The 20098-nt window shown below is 30.8% G+C and overlaps 1 protein-coding gene across 1 annotated transcript in view; it reads right to left on the reverse strand.

Moving 5' to 3' along the window:
• The window catches only part of LOC129873573 (ABC transporter G family member 23), a 2527-nt gene extending 1110 nt beyond the window's left edge, over nucleotides 1–1417 (reverse strand). Inside the window, exon 1 of the mRNA XM_055948693.1 lies at nucleotides 1–1417. This exon is cut by the window's left edge and continues 1110 nt beyond it. Coding sequence (XP_055804668.1) covers nucleotides 1–1295 — 1295 coding nt within the window. The 5' untranslated portion in view covers nucleotides 1296–1417.
• Between the last annotated feature and the right edge of the window lie 18681 nt (nucleotides 1418–20098).

Raw genomic sequence — 20098 nt, forward strand, 5'->3', positions numbered from 1 at the left:
TCTGCAACTGCACCTTCATCATTCCTCATTTTTATATACACACTCCCAAGTCCAAATCCTCCAACAAGAGCCTGCATGGTTCTCGCCAAGAACAGTTGCTTTGTCCTGTAAATAATCTTCCAGAATCTTGAACATAACACTGCTATTTCGAATAAACTTGAGCAACGTGCATTCGAAACAGCACCAGCTTTTGCCTGATCGATTACTTCTTTATTCGCGCCCTCTTGAATTATGGCCTCTTCCCATCTCAAATAGGAACATGACTGATACTTAGAGTGTGGTTCTTGATTTTCCAACACGGATATAATTTCCATGGCAAATTCAAGAGGGTTGAGCTGAATAGGTATTTCATATCCCATCCTACTTATATTTTCGTCAAGCGATTCAAGAGAGCCATAGTGAACAACTGATCCATGTGAAAGGATCAAAAGATTAGAAATGTATTGAAGAATTCTATAACTAGGCTGATGGATAGATAGAATTATGGTTCTCTGTTTTGTTTTCGCCATGGACGAGAGCAATTCAATTACTTGAAGTGCTGAACTGCTGTCTAGTCCTGAAGTTGGCTCATCTAAGAGTAATACTGGGGGATCATGAATCATGTCAACTCCAATTGACACCCTTTTCCTTTCGCCACCTGAAATTCCTCTGTTCTCTTCGTCTCCAACGAAGTTGTTAGCTACATGATCAAGGCCAAGTTCTTGCATCAAGCTTTCAACTCTTTCATCTCTCTCATTTGAACTCATCCCTCGTAGCCTGAACTTAGCGCTAAACATTAAAGTTTCCTTCACTGTTAATAGAGGAAGTAAATTGTCCTCTTGAGCTACAAATCCACATATGTTCCTCAATTGTGCAGGGCTAGTAATTGCATGGTCATTGAGATAAATACTCTTTGGATCAAACTCTTTGTCACTTACCCTGCCTGATATCACACGTAACAACGTTGATTTGCCCGTTCCACTTGGTCCAACAATTGCTAGAATCTCCGAACATCCAGCCACAAAAGAGACTGATTTGAGTATGCTGGTTTTTGGCTTAGTACTCTTCTTTATTAAAGAAGAAAATATCGATCCATTCGGGGAAATAGTATAGGAGAGATTTCGAATTCTTAGTTCATAAGTTTTATCGGGAGACGATTGTGGTGGTGGTGCTGACGAATTGAAGGAAGAAGAATTAGAGTGAGTTATAGTGGATTCTTTGGCTGGTGAACATGAAGTTGAAGTTGAGAAAAGTATCATTGAATCATCTTCAGGGCTACCAGGACTTGGATGGTAAGTTGTACATGGGGAAGCCATTTTTTTTTTCTGGGAGTTAGAGAATTGGTGAAGTAGAAAATTAAACAAGGAAGTGGATATGAGGGAATAAGAATTTTCAAGTGTAGAAATGTTTAGTTTGGATATTGGGAAAAGGAAGTTGAACAAACCAGGTTGATTGTTGTTTATGGTTTTCCTAATGCTGGTGAAAATACGTAATGTAATATTGGCTGTGTTTGGCCATCTACACATTTTGACTAACATAATAAAATGTCATTTTCTGGTATTATTGTTTTCTGATGTTGGTTGCTAGTTGTTGCCCTTTTAAAGCTTCAATGACCTTTCTGGTTCTGAAACATATAAATGCAACTCATGTACAATTCTGACTAAATGATTGAAAAATTCAATAATTAGGCGCAGACTATTTTTTATTAGTAAACTACGTTACTAAACCATATAGTTATTTGATATCCTCAACTATATCTCATTATAAATCTATGGACTTAGAAGGAGAGTCTTGGAGCAACGGTACTAAAGTTGTCTTCGTGTGACCTATAGGTTATGGGTTCAAGCCGTGAAAAAAATCATTAATGCTTGTATTCGGGTTGAATAGGTTACGTGCATTACATTCTTTAGAGTGCGATCCTATCCCAACCGGCCAACCCTGCTTGAACGCGAGATACTTTATGCCCCATATTTATTCAGAGTTCCTTTTACACGCTACGCTACGCTATCCTCAGTGATGATATCATCATCAAAGATCCAAGAAATAAAAAAGTTAGCTTGTGGGATATACTTCTTGGTGAAGACATCAGTATGGTTAAAAATAATTAAATATAGAAATTGTTCAAAAGTCTGAAATGCAGATATCTTGTTTCTTTTTAGAGAAGTTTAAATATATTAAAATGAAATATATATTTATCTTAAATAACAATCTTGACTTTTTCTCTTTAAAATATAATAGAAATCTATACACAAATAACCGATTAGATATACTATATATATATATATATATAAGTCATACACCGATCATTATATAGGGCATACACACATATATATTCCAATAATGTGTATGATCTACGAACAAGTTGAGTCTAAAGTTTCATCAATTAACTCAATGTCTCGTATTCGAGTCCTAGATATGATAGGGGAAAAAACCTTGATAAAGCGCTTGAGCTTCCCTCCTAAAATGGATCGTATGAGACACAAATTCTATTTAATTGGGTCTCTATACGTATTTCAAATACAAAATGAGAAACAAAAAGTATTTCACCAAGTAAATTATTTCTTAGTATTATTTTTCAAATTCAACCTCACTATATATATATATATTTTTAAAAAGACGACATTAGTTGTATTGTCTTTCTCAATCACAATAAAGAGACTTTACATCCCATACATGGAGGGCGTCAGCCTCTTGTTTGTCCAATAGTACTAGGTTCTTTTTAATGTTTTTTTGTGTGCAAGTTGTCATTTAATTTTAGTTTTTAGAGTACTTTTATTTTCTTTAAAAAAAATATCATATCTAGAAAATCAAGAAAAGAAGGAATGAAGGTAGAAGTTTTTGTATGAATCAACAATAGATATGAGTGGAGTAATAAGTACTTGTTTCTCCTGAATTAGAGATTTTAGGGTTTAAGTTCTATTCCAATAAATTTAAATATAATTTAATATGAATCCAAATTTAATCGGATTCTGTATTTATACTATATTAAAATTAAAAGATTTTGCTTTAGATAAAATCATCTTTTCGTCATATTCGTTCAATTATTATATTATTATTTTAATAATAAATATTGACTATATACGGTAGTTTTAGTGTTAGATTTCAAATTGGATTCCAAAGTCTTTTCTTATTTGAATGATATCAAAACACCTATTATTTGTTATTTATTAAATTTTGTGTCTTTGTACGTATTTGCATGAAATTGAAATACTTTTTAACTTCTAATTCCTTGAAATATTGTTTCCAATATATAGGGTTATTAGAGTTTTATAGCCATACAACCTATAACCCTGTATATGAAGTGTTTTGTCGTAACTATGAGGAACTAAATTCTCTTCATTATATAATTTCTTTTTTAAAATTTAACTATATGCAACAACTTCAATTGTAGATGAACTATGAGATTTAGCATATCTTTAGAAATTTTTAATAATAAGCTATAATGGATTTCCATTTTTATTTGGTACAGGTTCTAATGATTATCGCTCACACAAAGTATGATCAATCAGTTTTTTTAGAGGTATTTTTTTTATCAATTCAAATAATTCTTTTTCTGTTTCTTCCTCATCATTATCTATGGGCGGCATTGAGTTCTTGATTGAAATTGTTGTTGTTGTTATTATTATATATTGTCATTGTTACGGGTGAGAGACTTTGATAATTAAGATGTATTGAATTCATTAGGTGTATTTATAGAATTGTAGTGCAGCTGAGGTCTGCAACCATACCTGAATTGTGATCATAAAGATATGAGCCTTAAAATACCACCAACAGAAAAGGTATTATCCATAATCTTATCAAAGAACCCCGACAGTTAAGCAATTAGATGAAGTAGGATTTCTCTCTTTTTAGTAAATAAAACCAATATTCATCAATTTCACTTGCATGTTTTCCTACTGCTTCATGTAATAACATGTATATTTTTCAACCAAATAAATGTTGTATTCATTTAACGTCCAATTTCTATTTCCTGTAATCTGTTTTCTTTGAATATGATTTTTAATTGATTTACGCACAAGGCCTTTAGCAAAATGTTGTTTTCCTTTTCTACGGTTTGAAAGTAAATTTTACATTAGAAGAAATAGTTATTTAATTATTTTTCTCATATTTAAAACTTGAAAATTCATTGAGCTTTCGTTATTAAATCTTTTCTTATTTGAATTATGTCTAAATTTAGGACTTTCAATTAAAATTTCACCTTATATAAATCTTTAAAAAGTCAATTACTTGGAACGTTAGTACTACAAAAAATTTGGTATATGTGCTTTTGAAGTAGTTTCTGTTTTGAAATTGATAAGTAACATCTAATGGTACTCCAATTGTATTCACGATGAGATAACATAATTTTCAAAAAATTATGTTAAATTTTTTGAGAATTTTTTTACTAATAGAGTACTTAATAATGTACGTGAACATACAATTAGGGATGTAGTTAGTAGTGCAGTTACCTAAATATTTTAAAGCATTTCAAAGTTTTATTAAATGTACATTTTTCTCCCAAATTAATGTTTAAACTAACTATTATATATAGTACGTACTAATTTATATAATTTTATTCCAAATTTTTTGAGAATTTTTTTTACTAATAGAGTACTTAATAATGTACGTGAACATACAATTAGGGATGCAGTTAGTAGTGCAGTTACCTAAATATTTTAAAGCATTTCAAAGTTTTATTAAATGTACATTTTCCTCCCAAATTAGTGTTTAAACTAACTATTATATATAGTACGTACTAATTTATATAATTTTATTCCCCAAAATATACTCCGTCTATCAAAAGTGTAATCCATGTTTTGACTATTTATAACTTTTCAACTATTCTGACAATCTAAACTTGTGAATAATGAATAATTTTAGAACCCAATTTATGGGGGTAAAAAATATCAATATTGAGAATTTTAAAATGAATTGAAATTTATTGTATAACAATATTATTTTTATTTGAACAATACAATATAATTATAATTTCTTTCATAATTTCCTTTTTGTATCAGCTTGGTTTTGAAGGAAATTCGCTCATGCTCATGTAATAATATATAAAAAAAGGTACAGTCGATTTACACGATAACATTATATCATATGCAGAATAATAATAGGACAGTGGGTCTCTACAAACGTATGATCCTTAATATTCAACTTTAACCTTCATAAATGAAGGATGTGCTTTAAAATTTATTTTAAAAAATAATATTCAATATATTTGAGATATGCAATGAATACTAAATAAAGAAGAGTGTAAAATAATCCTAGACATTAGGTTATATTTATTTTTGTGTAACATGATTTTGCTCGTAGACGTTAAATGTTACACTAGAAAGAGGAACATAATTGCCTATAATAAAAGTTTAATCATGAAAAATCAACCGAAGAGATAGAACTAAAGAAACATATACTAAAAATATCATTTATAAAGAAATATTATCGGAATAAAATACAAATATTATGTAATTAATATAAATAAATTTAACATTTTTGCAGGTTTAAAATATATTTCATGTAGTTTATGCATCAATTATAACTCTCATTTTCATCATTTAAGCGGAAATTTGCACTTATTTTAGTGTAATTGCTATTTTTCAACAATCCATTTTTGTATGTGTTTTCTACTAATTAATTGATCTGATATACATGTACAACACCTATTACTATAATTAGAAGAACACACAGTTTTGCTAATTAAATGAATGTAATGTTGCATATATTGTAAAAATTTATACTAACAACAACACACGTACACTAAACTAGTAAATATCAAACACTGTATGTCCTTTTAGATCAAAATTGTTAATGTACTTTTTTCACAGAGAAGTTAACACTTTTCCTTAAATAGTTGGGTTGCTTTAAAAATAAAAGAATAAGAATATTTTTTAACAAAACTTTTTTTTGGTAATGTTTACATGTGACAGATTATTTTTTAAAAAAACATTTTTTTTTCACTTTCACTTGTCTACTATTTCAAAAATAAATTATTATTTTTACTTGTTACTTTTAACATATCAAATAAATAAATAAATCATGTTTTACCCTTAATATTAATTACTTATTTTTCAAATTATTTTTCAAGAAACATTAATTAATAAGGATAATATGATAAACTAACTAAAAGTGAATGAGGAGAATAGTTGTGAGAGCTTGGATTGATAATCATAAAGATTGAAGAGTTGAGGAAGCTATTGGAGAAGTTCTCATTAATACATTACGCAGTACTATAATAGTGTGAAAGACCACAGATTTGGACGTGTTAATTCAATGTTTGTCTTAATTTTAAGGAAATTTCCCATGTTTGATAATGCTAATTGCTTCTTAGTCTATAATGTGAAGTTATACAGTTTAACAAAGTTGAGTTGAATTAATAAAGAGTAAAAGTTCACATGTAGGTGTGCGTGAATGGAAATGAGAAATAGAATATTATGTTTGAAAGTGAATATTGATTACAAGTTTACAACATCTCTAGCTTTATATAATAGTGATAACTTAGAGCGTCAAGCCTTTAATTGATTTTACATATTAATATTATTATTTATAAATCTAATGATTAATTTTAGTTAATAAGATGTTAGCCATGTGTTTGTAATATATTACCTTGAAAGATGTAAAAAAAATATTTATTAATATGAAGATTTGAGTTATTTAATTTAAAGTTTTAAAATATTTCTGGCAAAAGATATATAATTTTTCTTTTTTAAAAAAATATAAAATTTATACCTTTTTTTTTACAATCATAAATATTGTCTAAGATGAAAATAAATAACATCATATACCATTAAAAAAATTTGAACCTCAACATTTTGAAAGTCTAAAATAAACGTTTCACTAACATCACCCTTGAGCCACCTGACCATGTGAGAAAAAGAAGGGTATTTTTCTATGACAAGAATTATTTGGGAATAATTTTGGTATGTTTAGGTTGATGAAGTTGATCACCTAGGTATGGTGATTCAAGGAATAGAAAGTTGTAAACTCAATTAGTAGACTTATGCCTCAATATCTCATTGTTTTCTCAAATTAGCAAAAAGAAAAAGAAGTGCCCTAATTTTGATTGTTATTGTTATAGTTATTGTTTCTAAATAACCATTATAATTTATATATATATATATATATATATATATATATATATATATTACGCGATCTATCTCAAAATGAGAGAAACTTGCACTCCCAACGTATACATTTTTTTATAACTTACACCTAATTCTATTCTTTTTAATAGGTTGCACCATAATCTCTTTGTTTCATTACAAAATCATAAAAAGTCATTTTTCAATAATTTACAAAAGGCAAAACAGGAAATAAAGTGTACGAAAAACAAAAAACATTTAAGTAGTTCTAAAGGACTATTGATTATTTTTGTACTTTTAGATGTTAGGAAAGAAAAGTAGTGGATGTTTCACTTTTTTTGTAGAACCCACTTAAAAGAATATTGCTCTCTCACTTATTCTCTTAATTCTTCAGGCTATAAATAGCCTTATTTAGTGTGTAATTTATACACACACTGATATCTTTTTAACTCTTTCTTTCTCTTATTGTCTCCCTTTTTTATTTTGTTAAGTTAATTTATTTTATAACATGTTATCAGTACAAAGTCTCCTACAAGATATGTTTCGATAATATAATTATTTCTATTTTTAGATCTAAACACAAGTATACATTTGAATATTTTCAGTTTTTAAGTTCACTAAATAATATAAGGTGGTAGTAGACTTTATTAATTAATGAAAATAAATTTTCTTATCAAAATATTGTATAAGTTGTTCTTAATTTTCAATGATTAAAATTTTATTAATTTGATCTAATTTAAATATTTTTATGATAGTTTTCATCATGTTAAACTTGTCAAAATTGGAGTTCGTGACATTTGATATTTCTAGCAAAAATTATTTGTCATGGATACTTGATGCTGAAATTCACCTTACCGTTAAGGGTCTTGGTGATGCTATAATCGAAGAAAATGAAGCATCAAGTCAGGATAAAGCGAATGCTATGATTTTCCTTCGTCATCATCTGGATGAAAGTCTGAAGGTTGAATACTTGAGAGTGAAAGATCCACTTGAATTTTGAAAAGGTTTAAAAGGAAGGTATGACCACCTTAGGGCAACGCTATTGCCAAGGGCTCGTTATGAGTGGATGCACTTACAGTTTCAAGATTTTAAAACTGTAATTGAGTATAATTTTGTTGTATGTAGAATAACTTTCCAATTGAAATTATGTGGAGAAACTATAAATGATGAGAACATGTTGGAAAAGATACTAACTACTTTTCATGCCTCTAATGTGATATTACAACAGCAATACCTTGAAAAAGCTTTTCAGAAATACTCTGAATTGATCTCATGCCTTCAGGTGGTTGAGCAACATAATACTCTTTTAATGAAAAATCATGAAATCCGTCCTACTGGAATTGTTCTATTATCGGAAGAAAATGTGGTAGAAGCACATGTCCAGTCTGAAAGAAGATAAAATAAAAATCAAGGCCACAATAATGTGCGTGGATGTGGTAATGGCAAAAGATGATATAATAATCTTCATGGTGGTGGTCAATATAAAAGGGAGAACATAAATCATATGCAGATACTTGACGTCGACATTTAGAGTTCGAAGTTGGGGATTGGGTGTTCTTGAAAGCGTCACCGATGAAAGGTATAATGAGATACGGCAAGAAAGGAAAACTTGGCCCGAGGTACATTGACCCTTATCAGACCATTTGTAGGATAGGCAAGATGGCCTATGAGTTAGACCTACCATCGAATTTGGAAGCAATACACCCAATTTTTCACGTGTCAATGCTCTGCAAATGTATAAGCGACCCTTCCAGGATATTTTTTGTGGATGAGGTCCACGTAACAGAGGAGTTATCCTACGAGGAGCAACCTATCATTATCTTGGATTGACAGATTAGAAGGTTGCGAACTAAGGACCTGGCTTCCATCAAAGTATTGTGGCAAAATAAAAATAGAGAAGAGATGACCAGGAAAGCCGAAAAAGAGATGAAAAATAGATATTTGTACTTGTTCCCTATACCCACAAGTAATCCAAACCCCTAAATGGGTTGTATTGATTAATAAGAGAACTATATATGACAACTATTATAGAGATTTCCTGAAATCCTTATAAAATCTTATGAGATTAATTAACATTCGAGGATGAATGTTCTAAAGAGGGGAAAGATGTTATGCCCCGCACTTTTGGTACATGGGAACATTTATTTAGCTTCTCTCAAGTTACCTAGCTTCTCTAAAGTTACCATGTGATCCATGTTATTCATGACGTTATCAAATAACTCTAAGAAAGGGAGGATGTAACGCCCCATATTTTGCATAGGCTAGTTCTATATGAGACGTGATGGTTGGAAATAGGTTTAAAAGATTTTGAAAGGGATTGGAGGCTAAATAATGAGTCATGGTAATCGACCTACTTGTGTAAGATACTTGAGTACATGTCGACCTTAAGTAGCAAGGATCACATAGATTCTTAAAGTAAGACGAGATTACAAACCTACGAAAAAAAGTAAGTAGGTGATGCACCTACTAAAAAATGGATCCCACCAAGACACGTGGCAGCAGCTGGTTGGATCATGAATGAGGTGGACCTATAGGAGTTGGACATGTGTCACCCTTGGGGATGGACACGTGTAGGGGATGGACACGTGTCACCCTAAGGGTTGACACATGTCACTTTTAAAGGTGGTGTATATAGGCTGAATTAATGACTAAGAACCTCATTTTCTCATCTTTAACTTCAAGAACCTAGAGAGAAAGAAAGAGAGTTCAAGCCATGGCAAGTTTCGGCCATGGCTGAAGTAAGGAAAGACTTCAAATCTTGCTCCATAAATTAAATCTATAAGGTATTTTATGATCAAGTAAAGGTGATTAACAACGTAAATCAATCATTGGGGCAGCAAGGAGGTTCAACGTGAACCTACAACTTTCAGCAAGTTTAGGAAGCTCGTTTGTTAAGGTAAGGTTTGATTCTCTTTTTACATGTTTTAGTAAGGATTTAAACATGTTGTGGATGTGTAAATATGGACTGGTAATATGAAATTATACACGTTACGGTTGAAGGGTGTTGAAAACCGTGTAGAGGCTGTTTTTAAGTAAAAAGGATGAATTAATTTTAACTAACGTCATGGTTGTTGTTATTATATGAGGATGAAGGAATTAAATGAACTTGAAAGCGAGAAAACCCTATAACTAAGTGGAGTTGGAGGTAAGAAGATTACATGGTTATTATTGACGTTGTAAATGGACAGAATTGAAGTTATTCTAGTTGGATTAAAGTTTGGTTAGTGTTGTCGTTACTATGGTATTGTATTTGAAGGTAATTTGTCTATATTAAAGGGTTGTAAATGTGGTTATAAATGAGTATAAGTGCTGCTGTTCGCATCCATGTTATGCTCTTTTCCGTGTGGTGGTGATTTTATGAAATAAGGATCGAAAACCGTATTTTTATGTCTTGGTTTTGGGTGGACTGTTTGGAACTTGTATTGAATAATGTTGAAGTAGTTTTATTATAGATGGATGGTGGTTGTTGTTTTTGGTACGGCTGTGCTAATCGGAGGTTAATTGGAAGTTCGGATAGGGCGAGTTATAAGGAAAATACTTTCCAATTTCCGTTAACTTCTTAACTAACCAATATACTAGTCGAGAAGTATGAAAGAGGAAGTAATTCCTATAGGTAATTGGTTGTATATTTAGAAGATGGAAAGTCGAAGGTTATTCATAATCATGTTACTTTCGTGTTAAATAGGTTAAAGGGGTCACAAAGCAAGCTTAGTTGCGGTTAATCTATAACAGGTATGTAAAGCCTATCCCTCTTTTTGTTTGGCATGTCTTAGATATAAGTGATATGTGATATGAGCTTTGGGGATAATTTCATTCATAAGCTCCGAGTATGATTCATGACTTTTATTCATTTGTGGATGTTAAAACTCTTAAAATAGTTGAGCTATTGCCCTCGATCCTTTTATATGTTGAATAGTAATTGAATGTGTAAGCTCTTATTCCTAAGGACTCTACGATGACAAATGTCTCTGATTCCATAAGTTGTTTAGCATTGTCTTGATACATGTCTATGATTCCTGAGGCTCCATTTGATATGATCCCTAATGACATTTAGAGGGTACTAGAGACAATTACTACCCTGATCTTCAAGTGATGGTTCACTTGACTATTCTATTGAGTCTCAGATGATGATTTAATTTGCATATGGTTATTCACTACTCTGCTCATGTATACTGTTAATACATCTTTCACAAATCCCGAGCCGGGTACGTTATCATGCTCGGTTTTACTGCATTATTCACTGAGTCCCTCACTAGAGGGTTGGGTATGCTATATATATATATATATATAATGATATGATATGATGACATGATGATGTGATGATGGCGCCAGATCCCATAATGGGCCAAATATGATACATGTGATTCACCGAGTCCATAATGGGTCGGATATGATATATGATATGATCATGCATGGTTTTATTTCATAAGGCACAGGTACAGTAATTTTTTGAGTATCATACTTGTCTCTTGAACCTCTACTTCAGATGTGATCTCATTTATGATATGTTATGTTTTATATATTCGGTACATATATCGTACTGACCCCCTTTCTTCGGTAGGCTGTGTTTCATGCCCGCAGGTACAGACACGTGTTTTAGGGATTCGTCAGCTTAGGACTTTCCACTTAGCTATTTTGGAGTGCTCCATTGTACCGAAGCCTAGACTGTTGGTATTGATCTTTTGATGTATGTTTTCATTTATTCAGGGGTACGGCGGGGGCCCTGTCCCGTCATATGATACCATTGACACTCATAGAGGTCTGTAGACATGTGTGTATGTGGGTTTTGTGTAAGTTTTTTTCATCTGTGTCTAAACGATGTGTTGTGAATGTTAATATGTAATGGAGGTCTTGTCGGCTTGCATGTCCTTTCATGATATAATTAGTGACAACTCCTCAGGAGACAAATGAAAGGGTTATGTGTATATGAAGACATTATGACCCATTGGGGTTCTTATGTAAGTTAGCATATTGTTCGTCGTTCAGATTGACTACAGCTGATAGGTATGGATACGGGTATCCAGGTCGAACCCCGGTCACGGCCTACAGGGTTGGGTCGTGACAACTTATATTTTCTGGCAATATTGTTATTTATTTTATCTCTTATAATTATTTTTATTTTATGAAGATAAATAAATTTTTTAGTCTTTAATTAGATTCAAGATGAGTAATGGTGATATGTGTCTTTTGGATAGTGCTATAACACACTATATTAAGAGAAAAAAAATAATTAAGGGATCTGGAAGAGCAGCCTTATCATTACCTGGAAGAATAATATTGGCTATTAATAATGCTTTGTATTGTAGTAAGTATCAAAGAAACTTATTAAGTTTCAAGGTTATTCACTAAAATGGCTAGCATATTGAGACTGCTAATGAATGAAAGGTTGAGTACCTTTATATTACTACAATAAAAGTAGGGGAAAAAATTGTGTATGAAAAATTACCTGCACTTTCTTCTGAGTTATACCACACAAGTATTGATGTGGTTGAATCATTTTCCATGATAATTAAAAGATTTATTGACCATAATAAATTTATCATTTGGCATGACTGGTTGGGCCATTCTGGTTATAATATGATGCGCAGAATTATTGAGAATTCACATAAGCACACTTTGAAGAATAAAAAAATTCTTCAATCTAAGAAATTCTCTTACATTGCTTGTTCACAAGAAAAACTAATTATTAAACCATCAACAACTAAGGTTGGGATTGAATCCCCTGAATTTCTGAAACATATACAAGGTGATATATGTGGGTTAATCCACCCTTCATGTGGACCAATTAAAAATTATATATCTTGATAGATGCATCTGCACGATGGTCACATGAGTGCTTATTATCAACTCGCAACATGATTTTTGCGAGATTTTTAGCTCAAATTATAAGGTTAAGAGCACAATTTCCAGATTATGCAATAAAGACAAGTTGTTTTGATAATGCTGGTGAATTTATATCTCAATTCTTTAATGATTATTGTATGTAGGTTAAAATAAAAATTGAGCATCTGGTCACTCATGTTCATACTCAAAATGGTCTAGTAGAATCATTGATTAAACGCCTCCAATTGATAGCTAGACCATTGCCAATGAAAACAAAACTTCCTCTTTCGGTATGGGGATATGCTACTTTGCATGTAGCAGCATTTGTGAGCATAAGGCCAACAAATTTTTATGAATTTTCCCTATTATAGTTGGCTTTTAGAAGGGAGCCAAATATATCTCATCTTAGAATTTTTGGATGTAAGGTATATGTCCCAATTGCTCCACCGCACCGCACAAAGATGAGTCCCTAAAGAAGGTTGAGAATATATGTTGGGTATAAATCTTCTTCTATTATAAAATATTTGGAACCTATAACTGGATATTTATTTACGGCAAGATTCGCTGATTGTCATTTTGATAAATCAGTATACCAAACATTAGAGGGAGAGCATAAGCAATTGGAAAATGAGATAGATTGGAATTCATTGTCACTATCTCATTTAGATCCTCGAATAAATAAATGTGAGCAAGAAGTTCAAAAGTCGATTTATTTACAGAATATTGCAAATCAACTGCCGAATGCATTTACTAACCTTCCATGGGTTACTAAATCGCGTATTCCAGCAGCTAATGCTCAAGTTTGAGTTGATGTCTCGGTAGAACAACTTGTTCAGGCAAATAAGTCTAGCCTACGCTTAAAAAAGGAAAGGAATAAATGATCAAGATAATCGTAATTTGGAGGCAATTTCTCAAGAAGAGCCTAGAGACATAACAAATGGTGATACAACTAAGGAGGTCCAAGTACCTGAAAATAATGAGAATGAAGAAATCTCAATAAGTTATGTCTCAATAGAAAAAAAGGTGAAATCGAAATGATATTGTGGTCGATAATATTTTTGCTTATAATGTTTTCATTGAAACAATGCAACAAGATGAGGATCTTGAATCAAAATATGTCGATGAATATAGACAGAGAAATGATTGGCCAAAATAAAAGGATGCAATTCAAGCAAAGTTAACGTCATCTGAAAAACGTAAAATTTTCGAATCAATAATTCGAACACCTTAAGGTGTCAAGATAGTAGGGTATAAATGGATTTTTGTACGTAAATGACATGAAAAAGGTAAAGTCGTAAGATATAAAGCACGACTTGTAGCCCAAGATTTTTTGCAAAGGCCTAGCATTGGCTATATGGAAACATATTCCCCTATGGTGGATGCAATTACTTTCAGATATCTAATGAATTTGACAGTTTATGAAAAGCTTGAAATGCACCTAATGGATGTGGTCACTGCCTATTTATACGGCTCATTGGACCACGACATTTTTATGAAAATTTATGAAGGATTCAAATTGTCTGAAGCATACAAGGATTCTCGAGAAACTTGTTCAATAAAGCTTCAGAAATCCTTATACGGGTTGAAACAATCAAGGTGCATGTGGTACAATCGTCTTAGCGAATATTTGCTACAAGAAAGGTTTAGAAATGATCCAATTTGTCCTTGTGTCTTTATAAAAAGGTCTGGATCTGAATTTAGCATAATAGCAGTATATGTTGATAATTTGAATATTATTAGAACTCCGGAAGAACTTTTAAAGGCAGTAAAATGTCTGAAAAAGGAGTTTGAAATAAAAGACCTCGGAAAGACAAAATTTTATCTTGGTCTACAAATTAAACATTTTGCAAATGAGATATTTATCCATCAGTCAACATATACTGAAAAATATTTTAAAAAGATTTTATATGGATAAAGCACATCCATTGAGTACCCAATGATTTTGAGATATCTTGATATTAATAAAGATCTGTTTCGGCCTCATGAAAATGATGAAGATCTTATTGGTGCTGAAATACCATATCTTAGTGCAATTGGTGCATTAATGTATCTTGCCAACAATTCTAGATCGGATGTAGCTTTCTCTGTAAGCTTGTTAGCAAGATTTAATTCTTCCTCAACATGAAGACACTGGAATGGAATTAAACATATATTCAGATACCTTTGAGGGACCATTGATATGGGATTATTTTACTCAAATGAATCCACGTCACAATTGATTGGTTACGCAGATGCGGAATATTTGTCTGATCCCCATAAAGGTCAATCGCAGAAAGGCTATTTATTTACATGTGATAGTATATTTATATCATGGCGTTCAACAAAGCAAACTATGATTGTCACTTCCTCAAATTATGTAGAAATAATAGTCATTCATGAAGCAAGTCGAGAATGCGTTTGGTTAAGATCAACAACTCAATGCATTCAAGAAATATGTGGCCTTTCTTTGAAAAGAGACATTCCAACAATAATGTACGAATACAATGTTGCATGTATAGCTCAACTGAAGAAAGGATACATCAAAGGAGACAGAACAAAACATATTTCACCAAAATTCTTTTTTACTCATGATTTTCAAAAGAAGGGTGAAATAGATGTCCAACAAGTTCGTTCAAGTGACAATTTAGCAGATTTGTTTATCAAAGCATTATCGACTTCAACCGTTGAGAAAATGAGATACAAAATTGGAATGCATCGTCTTAAACATACTAAGTGATGTTCTCATCAGGGGGAGTAAAATATGCGATGTACTCTTTTTCCCTTAATCAAGGTTTTGTCCCACTGGATTTTTCTGATAAGGTTTTAATGAGGCAGCACTTAAGGCGTATTACAGATGTGTATATTCTTTTTCCTTCACTAGGTTTTTTTCTACTGAGTTTTTTTCTAGTAAGGTTTTAACGAGGCACATTATCTATGAGTGTTCAGGATAACTATGTCTATTATTTCTTGTAAAGTTTTTAATGAGACACATTACACGTGGACATCCAAGGAAGAGTGTTATGAAAGAAAACTAGTGGATGTTCCACTTTCTTTGTGGGACCCACTTAAAATAATATTGCTCTCTTCCTTATCCTCTTAATTCATCAGGCTATAAATAGCCTCATTCAGTGTGTAATTTATACACACTGATGTCTTCTCAACTCTCTCTTTTTCTCACTGTCTCACTTTCTTATTTTGCTAAGTTAATTTACTTTATAACAGTAGAAGATTTGTTTATAAAAAATATGCCTTTTATTGCGTTCATTCTTGACACAAGAGAAGGCAAGAAGAATATCCACCCAATGTTCTTGCAAATATAATGGAATTTCATGAAACATGAATTATATTTTCTCTGTTTTGCCCTTTGTAAATTATTGAAAAAAGTGACTTTTTATGATTTTATAGTGAAATAAAAAGATTAAGATGTAAATCATTAAAAAATAATAGAATAAAATGTAAGTCAAAAAAATATATATACATACATTCAGCAATTGTTAGATAAAAAGTGTAGTCATTATTAGTAAATATGATTATCGCTATTCAAATTCAATAGACCCTAAAATATAGTTATTTATGTAAGTTTCTCTAAAAAATTTATACATTGGTACAAATTGCAGATTACTCCTCAAAATGATGTTAGAAATATAATTTGAACAATTTTACTGTTATGATCATTTTAATTAGAATTGAATTAAAACGAAAGAAGTTCCTCTACTGCTTTAGATGATTTGCATGAAGTCATAAAATAAATTAACGTGGTTAGTGTAATTATTTAAAATTTATTAAATATAAATTTATAAAATGATTTGAATTATATTAAATCATTAATATATTTATCCAAATAAATATTACGAATTAATATAAGGAAAAATTAAGCCCATGCCCCCCAAAAAATAAAATAATTACAGACAAATACCCTTTTAAAATTCATACTCCCCAAAGCATGAGATTCGCGACCAAGATACCGTCGTAGTATAATATACTGACATGGTATTATTGAGGCTGCTTCAGTCCTTAATGATACCACCACAATATATTTATTAATTGTCATGGTATTCTTGATGTATATTCAATCCTTCAATTACATCTCCATGACACCATCATATACTAGCATTGTATCATTAAGGATCGTTTCATATAATCATTAAGAATCATTTCATACAAATGTTGAATGATACCATCATAGTATATATATACTGTGATGGTATCATAAAGGTCTTCCTAAGTCATTCGATATTACATGAATGATACTACCACAATATATTCGTATATTATCATGATATTGAAAATCCTTAATGAGACACTTTTAAAATCCTCAATGATACCATAACAATATATTGATTCCTTATCGATATCATATAGGATTGAGCTATTTTTTTACGAAATAAAAATACAACAATTAAGAGAAAGTTATTAAAATCACAATCTTATTTATTAAACTGATTAGTAAATATATTTTTTGTGATACTCCGTCGGTATATTGATACCATATCGGTATCATATAGGACTGAATTTAATTCTTTGTGATACTCCATTGGTATATGATACCCTATTGGTATCATATAGGGTGTTGACGTCAGTACGCGAATTTAAAAATAATTAAAGGGGGTACAAGAGTAATTAGTTTGACCGAATGGGTACTGGAAGGAATTATTTTGGGGTGGGGTATAGGGTGGTAAATAGTTTGTTTATAAGGTTCATTTTGTGTAGTTTTCCGTTAATATAATTGGGTTAATTATTGAAGTCCAACAAATGTGGATTCAATTAAAGTCCAAATTAATTAATTTGGGCTACAAAAGATGAGCCCACTTTGTTAAACCCAATATCATCTCATCCTAGATGTCCATTTTGGTGACACGTGTCAAATGACATGGCATGCCAAGTCAAACAAAGAAGTCAATAGGATCATGACATGTGTCAAAATAACAAGTCCACTTCGCTAAAGCAAATTATGTCATGTCACTTAAATCTAATTGGCTGGAGGGAAGCCTGTTTTTATCACAACTCCTCTATTCTACAACTATAAATAGGGGTCTTCATAATTCAGAAAGAGGACCAGAATTCTAACAAAAAAGCCAAAGAGAGCTTGTGGATCAAAAGCCACATATTTCTCTATAAGCTACACGTTTTAGAATTCAAGTACTCAAACATTAAAGTTCAAGAACAAATCAAGATCAAGACCACTAAATTCAAGAACAAGCTCAAAAGCCCTTGAATTCAAGTATAAGTCAAGATCAATTTCAAGATTCAAGATCAAGCTTACAAAGCCCTTGAATTTATATTCAAAAGGACGAATCAGAGGGTTCATAGAGATTGTAACACTTATATTTGAAATCAATGAATACGATTGTTGTGACATTTTTCGTTTTTGATTATTATTTTCTCGATGCGAATTTTATTGTCTACAGTTAGTTCTATGTTGTTGATATGTGAAAACAAAATATGAAAATGAAAATTATCAGGAAACGGAGTACATGGAAAGTGCTTTGAAAAGTAGTTTTATGCCTGAGACACCCTTGAAAATGACCCAAAATCAGTTGAATCAAAATTGAAGTTTCATTGAATCCTAAACAATTTGTATAATTGCGGATGAAGAAAAAGTGAGCACCATGATTTGTATTTTAGAATTCGTTTGTGAGGTTAGAATTTTCAAGATTAACATTGTAGTAATGAGATTTGAGAGTCTCGTTTCATTATGGAAAATTTAAATATTTTAGGTAGTGATTATAACTCAATTACCTTATTTTAAAAAAAATTGTCCGCAATTAGCTCCACAGCTTTTTGTATTTGTACATGTGCTATATATTTATATTGTTAAATACATTTGATGCATCTTTCTTCTTCTTCTTCTTTTTATGTATCTTTTTTGTAATTTGAATGAATACAGTTGATACAGGCATTTTGTTTCTCTTTTTATATATTTTTTTTCGTATTTTTGAATGTATATAACTGTATCAACTATATTCTTCTTCTTTTTCTTCTTTTTTTTCCTATCTTTTTTATATTTTCGAAATACGTTAGATACACGTGATACGATTGATACATACACATATCTTTTTTTTTCCTTTCGATATATCTTTGTTGTAATTTCGAATGAATACAGTTAATAGAATGATACAATTAATACAAGTATTTTCTTCGTTTTATGTATCTTTTTTATATTTTCAATGAATCTGATAGTATCAATTGTATTTGCCTTCTCCTCCTTTTTATGCATTTTGTTTTCTATTTTCGAATGAATATAAGTGATACAATCATATATTTTTCTTTAATACAATCAAATAATACAAATTGTACAGTGTTGATGATCAAACTAGGTATTTGTATTCTAAGTTGAATATGAATCCAATCATAAGTTGAATACGAATACAATCTAAGTTATTTTATAAGATAGCAAAAGCAATGACAGAGAAAAGGTGAAAAGTCATATATTCATTGAACAATAATAGTCAAGAAAACAATATATATTTATCAAATCGTATATGTGTATTATTTCTATCGTCGAAATTGGTAAATACATATATCAAACACAATTGCTACAAATAAAGAAGATATTTATATCATTAAAATCGACAAATTGAGGTTCCATTAAATTCTGAATAATATGTATGATTGTGGATGAAGAATAAGTGAACAACTTTTATCAATTAAGGATTTGTATTTGAGAATTCAAATATAAGTTTAGAATCTTCAGGATTAACGTCTGTGGTAGTGAGATCTGAGAGTATCATTTTATTATGAAAGATTTGATAGGTGTGATTTTAGTTTAATTACCTTATTTAAAAATATTTTATCCTTAATTAGCTTCGGTTAATCATTTCGTATTTGTATTTATACTCTATTTTCTATGTTACATACATTTGATACATTCTATAACAAACTAAAATATAGCTACGAATTGTAATTAGAGAAAATATAGCTAAGGAAACTGATTTTCTCCCTAAAGTTTGTTGTTTCTGGAATTTTCTCTTTTAAAAATAATTGCAATTTATGCTTTATTAGCAATTAATAGTTATAATTTAGGTGTTTATCATACGTACCAATTAGTAAATGTTTGAGATGCTAGTAAAAAAAAATTGTAAAAAAAATGACAACATATGAATGCACTTGCATTGATCACATAGTGAAAATATTATTAAGCTAAAACAAATACTTGATAAGCGAAACATATTTGATATTTGTAGGTGACTTATGAGCTCTACAAAGCTCCTTATGTGTTATGTAAACGATATAAGTGGAAACTCTTGTGAAATAGG

The sequence above is a fragment of the Solanum dulcamara genome, chromosome 11 (genome assembly GCF_947179165.1).
Source record: "Solanum dulcamara chromosome 11, daSolDulc1.2, whole genome shotgun sequence".
NCBI classification, from domain to species: domain Eukaryota; kingdom Viridiplantae; phylum Streptophyta; class Magnoliopsida; order Solanales; family Solanaceae; genus Solanum; species Solanum dulcamara.